General features: G+C 41.2%; 1 protein-coding gene across 9 annotated transcripts in view; it reads right to left on the bottom strand.

Moving 5' to 3' along the window:
* Positions 1-1,373: 1,373 nt before the first annotated feature.
* AAK1 (AP2 associated kinase 1) overlaps positions 1,374-15,110 on the bottom strand; it is a 167,862-nt gene continuing 154,125 nt past the window's right edge. For 8 of the 9 annotated variants that reach the window (XM_069582940.1, XM_069582943.1, XM_069582945.1 and 5 more), the window contains one exon: positions 5,584-7,736. In XM_069582940.1, coding sequence (XP_069439041.1) covers positions 6,622-7,736 — 1,115 coding nt within the window. In that variant the 3' untranslated portion in view covers positions 5,584-6,621. Of the gene's footprint in view, positions 7,737-15,110 lie in introns of all 9 variants that reach the window. The other variant, XM_069582949.1, reaches the window with a different exon arrangement.

Genomic DNA, 15,110 nt, shown 5'->3' with positions numbered 1-15,110 from the left:
ATGTCCACCAAACAGTTGAAAACATTGACGTACATCTAATCTAAAACTTACTAAATAATGGGTCAATAAGATATTGGTATTTTTCTTAAAAGTTCAGAAAGAAATCTTGGTCGCCTGGCTACACGCAGACCTAATATGGGGGTGTAAATATGTACACACTGGTCCACACATATGAAATTTTCAACTCAACAATGAGTGAGCCCAAAATGAAAAAGAATTTGTGGCCAAGATATCACTGAATCCTGTCCAGCACCTGCTTTAGCATCCAATTTTGTTCATTTTCCAGTATAATAAGGATTTGAAGCTAAAGGGCTCTCAGTGTAAGCCTGGTGGCTCAGCCAGTAAAGAATTCGCCTATAATGCAGGAGATGGAAGAGACGTGGGTTCAATCCCTGGGTCGGGAAGATCCCCTGGAAAAAGAAATGGCAACCCACTCTAGTATTCTTGCCTGGAGAATCTCATGGACAGAGGAGCCTGGTGGGCTCCACTCAGGAGTCGCAAAGAGTCGGACACGACTGAGTGACTAAGCACACACACAACTGTGGGCCTAAGAAGCAGATATGCTAAACATTTTTCACCACACGTAAGATAACTTCGTTAATTCAATAGTGTGTGTCAGTCGATTAATGTGGATTCTTTAAGAGTTCATCAGTGCATGCTGTAGGTCAATGTTAATGTCTAAATATATTGTGGCTCACTGCACTCCACTGAAATGGAAGGTCACGGGTTCCGGCATTCTGTATCATATGCATAATGCATGTAAAACAGAAAACAAACTAAAACAAGGAGTGCAGTATTTTGTTGACTATATGTTTTTTCTCTTCAATGTTAGCTGGCTTTAGTTGTTGGAAACATGCATTTGCTACTTAATTCAAAGCACCCCGAGCACTCCTGATTTCTTAAAGCTAAATTTCCCAGATTTCCAGATTCAGGATGGCCTCTGCAAAAATCTTTAAGGCCTCTACAAAAATCTTTTATCTTTATTTTTTAAATTTTATTATTTTTTTGCCCACACTGTGTGGCATGCGGGAGCTTAGGTCTCCATCCAGGGATGGAACCTGTACCCCCCTGCACTGGGATCAGAGTCTCAACCACGAGACCACCAGGGAAGTCCCGAGAACAATTTATCTCTAGATGATGCATTTAACCTATATGATCCAAAGATGATCAGCACAGAATCCACTAGTTATTCGCTAATAATGAATGTAATCCAATAATCCAAAAGCTTTCACGCATCATTAAGGACACAAAAGTAATTTGTGTCTATATTCATTTCTTGTTCAAAAAAGGGATTTACAGAGTCTCCACCCAGCATAGGTCTCTAGCAAGAATAAAAGAATAAAAAAGGAATATAAGCTCAGCTTGACAAAGGATTCAATTATGTAATAAGACCACCATAATTTTATTGATTTCATCTTGAGAACAAAAACAATCAGGAGGGATTGATCAAAAAACCAAAGGAAAGTCATTTCACAGGGCTGTTACAGAGGTAATCCTGAGTAGTTTCAAAGGGTGAATTAGAATGACCTTCCACTGTAAGAGTTTCTAGGATGAACCTTCCTTGAATATTCCCATCTTTTTCACTTCTGAACAGTATGAAACGGCAAAAAGATAGGACACTGAAAGATGAACTCCCCAGGTCGGTAGGTGCCCAATATGCTACTGGAGATCAGTGGAGGAATAACTCCAGAAAGAATGAAAAGGTGGAGCCAAAGCAAAAACAACACTCAGTTGTGGATGTGATGGGTGATGGAAGTAAAGTCTGATGCTGTAAAGAGCAATACTGCATAGGAACCTGGAATGTTAGGTCCATGAATCCAGGCAAACTGGAAGTGGTCAAACAGAAGACAGTAAGGGTGAACGTCGACATTCTAGGAATCAGCGAACTAAAATGGACTGGAATGGGTGAATTTAACTCAGATGACCATTATATCTACTACTGTGGACAAGAATCCCTTAGAAGAAATGGAGTAGCCATCATAGTCAACAGAAGAGTCTGAAATGCAGTACTTGGATGCAATCTCAAAAACAACAGAATGATCTCTGTTCGTTTCCAAGGCAAGCCATTCGATATCAGGGTAATCCAAGTCTACGCCCTGACCAGTAATACCGAAGAAGCTGAATTTGAATGGTTCCATGAAGAACTACAAGACTTTCTAGAACTAACATCCAAAGAAGAGTTCCTTTTCATTATAGGGGACTGGAATGCAAAAGTAGGAAGTCAAGAAATACCTGGAGTAACAGGCAAATTTGGCCTTGGAGTACAGAATGAAGCAGGGCAAAGGCTAATAGAGTTTTGCCAAAAGAACGCGCTGGTCATAGCAAACACCCTCTTCCGATAACACAAGAGAAGACTCTACACATGGACATCACCAGACGGTCAATACTGAAATCAGATAGATTATATTCTTTGCAGCCAAAGATGGAGAAGCTCTATACAATCAGCAAAAACAAGACCTGGAGCTGACTGTGGCTTAGATGAACTCCTTATTGCCAAATTCAGACTTAAAATGAAGAAAGTAGGAAAAACCACTAGACCATTCAGGTATGACCTAAATCAAATCCCTTACGATTATACAGTGGAAATGAGAAATAGACTCAAGGGATTAGATCTGATAGAGTGCCTGAAGAACTATGGATGGAAGTTCATGACACTGTACAGGAGGCAGTGATCAAGACCATCCCCAAGAAAAGGAAATGCAAAAAAGGCAAAATAGTTGTCTGAGGAGGCCTTAGAAAGAGCTGAGAAAAGAAGAAAAGCGAAAGGCAAAGAAGAAAAGGAAAGATATACCCATTTGAATGCAGAGTTCCAAAGAATAGCAAGGAGAGGTAAGAAAGCCTTCCTCAGTGATCAATGCAAAGAAATAGAGGAAAACAATAGAATGGGAAAGACTAGCAATCTCTTCAAGAAAATTAGAGATACCAAGGGAACATTTCATGCAAAGATGGGCTCAATAAAGGACAGAAATGGTATGGACCTAACAGAAGCAGAAGATATTAAGAAGAGGTGGCAAGAATACACAGAACTACACAAAAAAGATCTTCATGACCCAGATAATCACAATGGTGTGATCACTCACCTAGACATCCTGGAATGTGAAGTCAAGTGGGCCTTAGGAAGCATCACTCTAAACAAATCTAGTGGAGGTGATGGAATTTCCGTTATTTCAAATCCTAAAAGATGGTGCTGTGAAAGTGCTATACTCAGTATGCCAGCAAATTTGGAAAGCTCAGCAGTGGCCACAGGACTGGAAAAGTCAGTTTTCATTCCAATCCCAAAGAAAGGCAATGTCAAAGAATGCTCAAACTACTTCACAATTGCACTCATCTCAAATGCTAGCAAAGTAATGCTCAAAATTCTACAAGCCAGGCTTCAACAGTACGTGAACAGTGAACTTCCAGATGTTCAAGCTGGATTTAGAAAAGGCAGAGGAATCAGAGATCAAATTGCCAACATCCGTTGGATCACTGAAAAAGTGAGAGAGTTCTGGAAAAACATCTATTTCTGCTTTATTGACTATGCCAAAGCCTTTGACTGTGTGGATCACAATAAACTGTGGAAAATTCTGAAAGAGATAAGAATACCATACCACCTGTCCTGCCTCCTGAGAAATCTGTATGCAGGCCAAAAAGCAACAGTTAGAGCTGGACATGGAACAACAGACTGGTTCCAAATAGGAAAAGAAGTACGTCAAGGCTGTTTATTGTCACCCTACTTATTTAACTTATATACAGAGTACATCATGAGAAATGCTGGACTGGATGAAGCACAAGCTGGAATCAAGACTACTGGGAGAAATATCAATAACCTCAGATATGCAGATGATACCACACTTATGGCAGAAAGCAAAGAAGAATTAAAGAGCCTCTTGATGAAAGAGAAGAGTAAAAAAGCTGGCTTAAAATTCCATACTCAGAAAACTAAGATCATGTCATTTGGCTCCATCACTTCATGGCAAATAGATGAAGAAATAATGGAAACAGTGTCAGATTTTATTTTTTAGGCTCCAAATCACTGCAGATGGTGACTGCAGCCATGAAATTAAGACGCTTGCTCCTTGGAAGAAAAGTTATGACCAACCTAGACAGCATATTAAAAAGCAGAGACATTACTTTGCTAACAAAGGTCTGTCTAGTCAAAGCTATGGTTTTTCCAGTAGTCATGTATGGATATGAGAGTTGGACTATAAAGAAAGCTGAGCGCTGAAGAATTGATACTTTTGAATGTGGCGTTGGAGAAGACTCTTGAGAATCCCTTTGACAGCTAACCAGCCCATCCTAAAGGAAATCAGTCCTGCATATTCATTGGAAGGACTGATGTAGAAGCTGAAACTCCAAAACTTTGGCTACCTGATGCAAACAACTGACTCATTTGAAAAGACCGTGATGCTGGGAAAGATTGAAGGTGGGATAAGAAGGGCATGACAGAAGATGAGATGGTTGGATGCCATCACCGACTCAATGGACTTGAGTTTGAGTGAACTCTGGGAGTTGGTGATGGCCAGGGAGGCCTGGTGTGCTGCAGTCCATGGGATCACAGAGTTGGACATGACTGAGCAACTGAACTCAACTTTCACTCCTGCTCATGTAGACTTTAACTGATAATGACCAAGGTAAGAATTTGAGGTGGAAATTTTCATACTCGTTAGCTAAAATCAATCAATTGGAAAGATAATTCAACACCCACTGTTACACAGAAACTTCAGAAATGATCATTGGGAGAAAAGCCCAGTGAACATTTAGCAACCTCAAAAGTGAAGGGCTGGCACTGCTGAAGCCTCAGTTGGAAAAACCACTGCTAGGAGCCCTGATCCACTGCCAATTATTTACCTTTTAACCTGGACAGCTGAAATAGGTGGAGACTAAATTAGAAAAAGTCTTGAGAAGTATCTGTTTATATTTTACTGTCAAGATCCCAGAATTTCAAATTTTAAAATACGACACTTAGTCAATGGCAATCGAGTCTGGCATTCAGGCTTGATTCTAGGATGAATTTCTCATAATTCTTAAGTCATTAATCTTGGTTGGTGAGCAACTCTCTCACTTCTCCAGCTAATGAAGAAATCATGAACATTTACTACCAGTCACAGGCAACTTTCAAGTTGAAACACGAACTGCTTCGGCAGAAATCTTCCCACTGAGATGTAAGTTTCAACTTAAGGCACTAATAATAAAGGGCATGAGAACAGTCAAGAATAACTCAGAGCTTTCCAGAAATAGAAGACATTTCAAAAACACAAGTCAAGCACCTATCTGACCTGCTTCACCATCCGAGGGGACAAAGAATGGAAAGGTTCTCATGGCTGACTGGTTCAGCTCTTTTCCATTCTCCCAAACTTATTTACATGTCTCAGGTTTCTACTTCCTCAAGGGGCAGACGAAGGTGACAAGGATGTGGAAAAACAAAAAGCAAATCTAGTTTGTAGCCTAGTCTCATGATCAATTAATTTCGTAATGACATGATCAACTAATTTCGTAATGACAGCATGGAGTGCTCAGACCCAAGATTTTTTAAATTACTTGAGTACTTATTTAAATTATTTAGACCCCAAACCCAGTGGTTGGAACTCTAACAAGGTATTCTTTTCTTTTGTTCTCAGGGGAAACTGTATAAGGACAGTTAATTTTTCAAGACTTTGTAAATGAAATGTTAATAGCAAATTCTAAAGGAAAAAACAATCTACTTAGAAAATTGCATTCCAGCAGGATTTTCCTACTCATTCCAATAAATTAAATTTTGCCATGAGAAAAGAATGCAATAAAAACAGGGTTCACGTAAGTTAGATTAGGAGAACAAATACCAGCAAATGAGTGATTGTGGAGGTACGAGAGGTGGGACAGGATTTACCTAAAGGAAGAACGTTTCCTGTGCAAACAGAAGTGTACACACACAGCTGTGCACTCACATGAATTTTTAAAGTGTGCACGTGGGAGAAGGCTCCACACTATCAGACACCAGCACAGAAATCTCATGTTTGCATCTCTACGAAGGTAAGGATCTAACACACATTACACACCCACCGACACTCACGCATGAGGACCAGGGTGGCCTACACAGACTCAGATCCAGAGAAGCTTTCTAGAGTTGCTGGTTTTAGAGGAATGATTAGTATCTTCGGGATCACACTTCCTTTTGATGAGCAGAATTTTTATCTTGTGTTTCTTTCCTGAAATGTACCCTTTTCAAGAGTATGAAACCAAGTCTGGGAGGAACTCATCTTAATTCCTCATTAGACATGACTCAGAACAGGAACTACAGGAATCAAAGTAGCAATACCATGGCCCCTTCGGGAAGTTATTTCTGGATTTACTGACAAGCAGTTTGAGATTAAAACAGTTTCTAGGCACACAACAGAAAGCAGAATTCTGGGTGGAGGTGAAGATGGACACACTCACCCAAAGTCCAGAAATCAATATAAACAAAAGCAATGAGCATAACTTAAGGGAGTTTCAACTAAGTATCACCTCGACTGAGTTTGTCGACTCAAGAAGTTCTGCTCTGACTCACGGAACTGAAAGAGAATAATTGATATAAATCTTCTCAGGAAGGCTCAGCTGGGAGTGATGTGGTGGGTATTGAGGGTAGGGTAGAGACAGAAGCCTGAGGCTCAGGCATGGCTCCTAAGGTTTCTGTTTGCCTGACTTTGAAGGAAAGGGTGCTAAAGCAAAAGGATCAGCAGCTGGCAGCTCCGTAGTCCTGGAGGCAAGGGATGTGATGGAAACGGAGCCAGCTATCGACTGCTTATTGGTTTGCGAAACAATTTTGTAGGCAGCAATGGGCTGGGCTTCTGGATTCGGCTCATCTTCCGGGCTATAGTGACGGGAATATTTGGATAAAGACTGGGGGCGGAATGGTTTGCCTGCCACGGGGCCTGAGACAGCTTCTTTCTGGGGCTGAGGTCCTTTGTTTCTGTCATTAGGATGGGCCCCAGATTCCAGGGAGGAGCCCCTGGAAGAGATGCTGTCAAGATGGTCTGCTGCTTGTACAGGATGGGAGGGGAGGTTAGACGGCTGGGCAAAGCCAGCAGTGGAATACTGAGCTCGGGCGGACGGGTACACGGCTCGATCCAGGCCTGGGAGCAGAGGGATGTCATCGGTCTGACTGAGGAGACCGGGCTGCTCCTGGGCGGGGCTCTGGGCAACTGCTGACTCCTCCATGCCTTTCTTCTTGGTAAAGGGAGCTCTCAAGAACACATCCGTCTCCTCTGGCTGGGAAAGGGCCACGTTGCCCTTGGAGACAAAGGGGGCTTTGGCAAAAATGTCATCAGCGGGAATCCTTGAACTCCGGAAGGGAGCAGTGGCAAACACATCTGGCTCACCGAGTCCATCAGCGGTCGGCTGGGTGAGGGCTCCGAATTGGTTCTTCCTCCCACCTTGCGAGGCCTTGGCCTGCGCGGAAGTGACCTCCGGCTGAGTGAAGGGAGTGGCTCCTCCTAGCTTCCCCTGCGGAGGCTTGCAGCTCTCATCCTCTTCCTCCGACTCCAAGAGCAGAGGGCGAGAGCCACTGCAGTCCAGCATGTCCCCCTCGAGGTCGGTCCCCTCCTCTTCACTGCTGTGGAACGAACTGTTGCTGGAAGGGCCATCTCGGGCCAAGTAGTCAGATTCTAGACTGTTCTGAGTTTTCGTGCCAGGTACCCGGGAGGGGTCCGGGTACAGGGGAAGGCCTTTAACACCCGTCGATTCTTTAAAGTGCTCTACAGTTATTACAGGAGAGGGAATGGGCTCTCTCTGGAGACCTAGAAAAGTACAAAATGCAGAATTAATGCACTGGTCCGTTCAATGCTCCCTGGAACACTCAATGGTCAACCCGCGGCAGGAACATTGTGGGACCAAATAATGGATGTTGAAAATGGAAAAAGGAAAAACAGAACAAGAAAAGTCAGGCAAGGAAACGGCACACAAATTGGAACACAACCAATCACGGTCGCACATTTCAGAACATGAGGAACAATGTGGAGGAAAGGAGATGAAGGTGTTAGGCACACAGACATTCAGCGTTAACTATGCAATGCTCCTGCACGCGTGGGGCCAGGCACTGACACCTGCTCTACCTGACTGGCTCTGGATGGAATGAAAAACCCAGTCCCTCATCTCCACATCTACCGTGACAGTTCCGGCTGATGCAGAGATACTGTCTGGGGACAAACTCAGTTCAGATCTGATGTGTGGTCCCCCCTGCCTGTGACTGCACCCCCTCCTCCAAAAAAAGCAGAACATGGCTGCTTGATAAATACACAATTACTTGACGATTGACATAAGCACTACTCAAAGAGTGTAAGAGCCCCAATATGAATACTGAAGGCACTTTTCAAATGGGAGATATAATCAATATCACACTAAACAAATCACCTTCAGCTGGAGTTGCCCTGGAATTTTGTTTTCAGTCTTCCAAGTTAGCAAAGGTCTCCTCTGCTTAAATGAATCCATCATAAGCTTCTTTAAGCAAAAGGAGGAAAATGCATAGGTAATTACAGAAGTATTTGCAAACTCTAATATACTAATCGATTTCTATCTAGGTAGAGGTGCCTCAGGGTGCTCTGGCTTTCAAGATCAAACAGACAATTATCAGAATGCAAGAGAGCTTACCTTCCAAAAATATTAGCAGGTTAGAAGTATGTCATTGGGCACATGTTAGCAAGAGGGCAGGAAAAAGGCATATGTAACTAAGCAAGAAGAATCCAGAGAAAAGGGTGATTGGGGGCAGAGGTATCATGTCATCATGGGTTTCCCAACCCACCAGGGGAAGAAATTACAGGTACCATGATTCGAATTCTATAGATGATTCAGAACCTCTGTACAGAGGTAATTCAATCATCCTCTCCCCACGTTACCCTCTCCCCTTCTATGCAAACCATTGGCTAGTAGAAACATCTGCTAATTTTCCCCTGCTAAAGTTTCTGCTTGAATTAAGCACACAGAACACAGCAGAAGCAGCATCAAAATCAATTTATTGGGAAACCAGTTACTTAAGAGACATTACATTGTAAAGAGATGTAGAGAGCGATCTGAACATTTTTAGAGATATTGTACAAAAATACTATGTTTCTCTGAATCCTGTAATTTTTTTAACAGTGCTTATTTTTTATTTTAGTGCTTCTTTTTAAATAATTCTGACCTTAAGTATTGTTTTTGGAAACAAAGTTGCCCTCCCCCACCCCCCCCCAACCCCTTCTCTTTCTAAAACTGTGAATGTATTTGGTAAATTTCAATTTAGAGAGTCTTTAAGTTAAACTCTGTACTGGTGCCAAAAGACTTCCTGAAGTTTTTGAAGCGGATAAATGTTTCCTTGCACCGTAATTTTAACATGTGAACAGGAAATAGATGGAATGCCTTCTCTCCCTTGCAATATATGTGAAGGGACATAACTCTGACCTCTCAAGCAAGCATACTGATATTAGATCTGTCACAGTGATCCCCAGATGATGGTATCTGGGAGGAAATTCAAAATGCAATAGGGCAGGGAAGTTTTCCAAATTAAGATTTGCTAAGCAAAGTGGTAGTAACCACCCCTTCCAAACTCCTTGAACCACTTTCTAACACGGTATCAGCTGTACAAAGTTTTTAGTTCTCAAAACTAAGGCATGGCTTCTTATCTCCGAAAACAACTCTAAGTGCCGATGCAATTCTGTGGGAGAGCAACATACTCTTAGGAAAGAACTGACACATTTAGTTAAACCAACTCTGGCCACCATATGGACCAACAATGAAAATGAACACTAATTTGATGGGAGCTAGTGTTTGGGGGAAATTTTAGTGGAATGCAGTCAAATCAAATTGTAAGCACAGACCTCCAAAAAGCCTATAGAACGTGGGCATCTTGGATGCCTGCAGAATTAGATGACATTTTGAGAGCTGGAAGGTACCAAGTAGGGGTGCCCATATCCAGAGTTGGAGAGGCTGGAAGGGCATTCCTAGCCTATATAAACGATTTATGTTAAAAAGCGAGTTCTTGGTCAAGTCAACTGTAAATCTGCCAACTCCAAGCATTTTCTATGACTTTCATAGTGAATGATAGGAAAATCATACCTAAAGTTTGCAACAACTTTTTAAAAATGTACACAGTCACAAAAATACTATAACATTAAGTTTGACGGGAGAACTAGTTTCCAGTTCTTCAAAACAAGACCAGACCTATTTGATCTCTGAGCATGAATCTGCTCTATAGGATTAGAAAAGTACATTTAAAGGATTCTCCTGAAAAGGCCCAATCTGTTAACCTTTCCATTCTTTTTAGAGGAGGTGCAGTATGACCGAGGCTGAGAGCAACTGCCCTTTGCAACTCTCCAAGCCTGGCATTCTGGAGACCAGAGACAAGCGGTGGGTATAGGGTGCGCAGACATCCACATCCCCGCAGGGAATTTTGGTAGTGGCAGCACAAGAAACAAAGCAGTCAAGAGAAGGAGGAATTCTAAATAACTGTAAACAGAAGACAGACATTAAATCTTGTTGGCGGTTAGAGGGTTTCATTTTTTTTTTCCTTAATATGAATGTGTTATTGTAGGAAGGGAAAGCATATGTTTTCAGGGTGAACAGTCCTTATATGTGAAGATAGCCTTGTACTGTCAGAAAAACACGTTAGAAGCCGTCTGCCTGTGAGCGATGAAAGATTTACACTAATTTAACCTCAGTGTCTTGGCCCATTTCCTTTGCAAACCAATGGCTATGCATAGCAGACGTCTTGTGACCATAAAACTCAAAAAGCTAGCCAGTTGTTCTTGGGGTGTGGGGTGATGGGGCGGGGTGGCTGGGCTAAACCCCAGGACCTGACCTCACAGAGTCAGGGTCTCCCTTATCAAGCATAAGGATCTTCCTTATCATGACGTTTAAGGTGGGGCATTTTGTTCTAATTCTCTCAAATTAAGTCAGGTCTCTCTCTTTTTTGGTTTAGCACATTAAATTAAGCAAAAAGTCAAAATACACTTCTTTTTCTTGCTTTGATGTAGGGACTATGTGAGAGGTTAAGGTCAAGCATGCTGTTTCAACGCTTCCACTAGGGATAACTCCATTTTAGTCTATTTTGAGGCTCCAAACTCCAGTGTTCTTCCCTGGAGAATCCCAGGGACGGGGGAGCCTGGCTGGCTGCCGTCTATGGGGTCGCACAGAGTTGGACACGACTGAAGCGACTTAGCAGCAGCAGCAGACTACATCAATTTCAGTGAAGAGCTTATATGCTTTGAAGGAAAGATATACCCACAAATATCTGATGATTTTGCAAAGACTCTCACCAATTCCCCCTTAATTTCCCAAGCAACTCAAAGTGCTGAATGATTTAGAATAGGTTACCCCTGGAAATTTTATCTGATGGATACAGTGAAGGCCAGTGTTTCCTTAAAAAAGAAAAATCGAAATCTGAAGTCTGCAATTTCAGGCTGGATCTTCCTGAGTGCCATATATCATAGGTGACCAGAATTTCACTTTTTCCCATACTACAAAGTGAAATAACAATTAGAAGAAGCACCAGAGACATACTTCTTGCCCCAAACTGGAAATGAAGACTTGGGAGTATTGGAAAACCTTCTCATTCAGTTAGTTAGCAAATAGAAAGCAAAATACATCCCTTCCCAAGAACTTCAGAAAGCCAGCACCAAATGAAATCCATACTCTTTCAAAGTTGAATCAGGGAATCAGATGTACTTCAAATGTATAATTTCCATGACCTTTTGCTCAGATAAGATCAAGCACTTGGTTCTACCATAAGCTGTGCAGTTGCTCTAAAACCTATGCCTGGGAGCCAACACTGGCTAGTGATGCTGTGTCTCTCAAGCCAATGGAGCAATTAAATGAGAGAGATTTCTCCTTGGGCATAAAACTGCTGTTGCCAACACAAAATGTTTAATTAAATTGCCCTGGGTGCATCAAAGATTAAATTCAAGGAGGGTAGCTGCAAATATGTGCTCCCTTTTACAACTCTACGTCTGGTCGTATCAAATGCAGGCTCACAGGGGTTTTCATCTCCATGACCACAGGTGAAGCCAGGGTAGCCAGGACTCATTAAAACGTCCTCGGCACGTCTCTCAGATGTGTTTGCACGGTACTTGTGCACAAGTGCTTATTGTCACTCAACAATGTGTTTAAATCCTTTTGGAAAAAAAAGTGGGTTTTCAGATCAAGAAAAGAGTAGCTATTGTAGGTTATTTATAGCTCTGAACATCATGCTCCCCGTTGAACAGATAAAAGTCTTTATTTTTCTGTATGTTTACATAAGAAATTTGTTTACAGACTTTTTTTTTTATACAATACTTGCGTAGCAATGTTCAAATTTCACATTTGTTACTCTATAAGATAGCTTCATGTACCTCTGTTTGCTTTGTCTTCTTGGGGAGGACAGGAAAAGGTCTATGGTAAATACACATATACTTGACGAGGGGGGTGTGCAACAGGGCAGAGGAGACTCCCAGGGCAAGAGTGAACTGAGGCCACTACATCAGAGTGGGAACCAAGGAGACACCTTCCATTCTAGCAACATCACCACTTGGTAATTCTGCATAGATCAGCTCTGACCCAGAACCTCTCTCCCTGATCATCATGAAAGGAAACCCAAGACAAACAAAATAGTATCATGTTACAGTTACTTGAAATGGAGGCCATCTGGGATTCATTCTGACTCAAGAAATCCAAGCACATCCAGCTCCAGGAGCATCATTAGTGGGGAAAAGGAAAAGGCTAACTTTGTGTTGGTAAAACTACAGTCTCTTGAGAGGAGTAAAAGATAGCTTTGTAATATCTGGAGTGTTTCAGTAAAGGTACCATGTTAAATATCCATCTAACAATTTCTTTATCTGGCAGCCTCTGATTAGCTGAATTCAATACTTTGGGGGCAATCCTGTCATTTTTATCTCCAAGCTTTAAGTGCATGGCTACAGAATTCTGAATCTTATAAACTGAGAAAATTAAAGACTCCTGAAACTACAGATAAATATCAGCATGGGAGACTTTGTTTTGGCCCGAGGTATCTACAGGGTGTATCTTGTTAGCTGACTTCATAGGCTTCCATACCACTGGGCTGAGGTCAACCCCAAAAGTCCCCTCCGTCCCCCAGCACTGCTGAAGGTAGAACCGTTCCTGACCTGGGGGGAAAGCTGTGTTGGTTTGAATTTGTCAGGGGAGCTCCCCAAAAAGATTAGAAACAACACTAATAGTTCATCTTGAGAAAAACAAGTTCTTTCCTTGGTTTGTTCCCCTGTAATTATTAGCAATCCAAGTTCCATAATTCTTACTTGGGAAGAGGCAAGTCCAGTATCCAATGACATTAAACAAACTGACAGTCTCTTTCAGAGGTATTATAAAACCCATATTTTTCAATTTTCTAAGCCATACTAAAGACAGGCAAAATCACACAAGTTCCTTTATTCAGAATATTAAAGAAATTAAGACTGCACAGTCCATTATAAGGTCTTCTCTGGGAATTTTCAGTGGATGATTCTTCTGACTATCTTCCATTGTAACCGCTCTTCAGTGTAGGGGAGTGGTTTTGCTTTTTTGGAAACATCAAATGTTACTTAGAACCAAGAGTGGTAAAAAAAAAAGGGTAAGAGCATAGGTTCAGATGCTGAAAGAGATACTAATTAGATAATAATATAACTGATTTTCTTATATTTTTAAAATAAATGGTGGCAGCATCATTAAAATAAGTATTATTTTCCCAAGTAAAACTAGATGCCTTTGAAGGGAACACTCAATTAGATGTCACAATTCTGATATGTCTGCTAAAGAAATCACTAACTATAATCATATTCACAAATGTCCGTTTAAACCTTATCTCCTCTGAGGCCTGTGTTTTCACTGGGACTTGAATTTGGTGATCTAGTTATCTGAATGCTGTAAAGGGGGAAAAAAATCCAATTTGTGATGTTTTCTGGTTTAGTTACTATTTTGCACAGTTGGAATAAAAGCAAATCAGAAACATATGCTTACAGTATTTGTCCATTTAAAAATAGCAGATCCTTGATTACACAGTTTACAATAATTGAAATCTGATGCTGTTAGAATAGGTAGATGCATGTGTATAATATTAAAAAAAAGGAAAATCTATGTCCAACATTCTGTGATGACTTAGAGGTCTCTTCAGATAACTAAGAGAGCAACCCAGGTTAGCGAAAGCCTACTGTAATTCTCTAAAATATAAATACTACTATAGTAATAGTAAGAGCTATGGAAGATAACTGAAGGACATCAGGATTATCTAAATCCTTCATAGTCCTCCTAAAGCATCATAATAAACACTGAGAACCCTAGAATTCTATAATCTTAAACACCATCTGGTCCAAAGTCATCACTGTAGTAAGGAGCAGCAGTTCTAAGAAGTGAAGCTCCTGCTGAAGGCCACTTGCCCAGGGACTGGCAACGGTCACAGGAGGAGCTTCCAGGGGGCCTCTCCTGCCTGGATCTCTTCTCCCACCACCCACATCTATGAAATGAAGTGGATGAGCCAGAATAATCTCTAAGGTCCCTCCTGTAGCTCAGTCTACAGTTTCAATGTTCTATCAATTATTAGCACACTATGCTCATCTCAAACCCTTTTAGCTCAGGGATGGTGCTATAAATGAAAGGAGGCCCCAGTAAAGGAGGCCTCAATAGAGTCACTCATATGTTTTCTGTAACAGAAAAATACTTCTATCCTTTGAAGCCTTACTCCTAAAGAACAAACTCAAGATAATTTCATGTCATTATCCCCCTCAGGCTTCCTTCCTCCACCCAGTCTCTCTGGTTTCTAGTCTGTTCATTTTCATTAACATTCTCTATTAAGCTTTATTGAGCCAGATGACTAGATAATATATCTCAATGTAATTATGGGTAATACATGAAAAGGACAATTGAGAAACAGCTGATTTCTAAAGTGTACTCTTCGTGGCTTCAATTACATTAGGAAGCTAGATATTTCACTGTATTTCTAATATATATGTATGGAAAAAAATCAGATTGGAAAACATAGGCATAAAACATTATTCTTATTTAAAAATAAACACTCTCCTTCATTTACATATTCTATGTCTGGGAAAAAGAACACTATTTTGATTTTCAGTAATAATCCTGTCCATAAAAGGGCAAACCAAGTCCCATTTTCACTGTCCAATCAAGGAGAGCTTTTCAAGCATATCTTTTTTAACTCT

Source organism: Ovis canadensis, chromosome 3 (assembly GCF_042477335.2).
Source record: "Ovis canadensis isolate MfBH-ARS-UI-01 breed Bighorn chromosome 3, ARS-UI_OviCan_v2, whole genome shotgun sequence".
NCBI lineage: Eukaryota > Metazoa > Chordata > Mammalia > Artiodactyla > Bovidae > Ovis > Ovis canadensis.
Note: the sequence above shows the minus strand (reverse complement) of the source record. Positions and strands in the feature narration are given on the sequence as shown.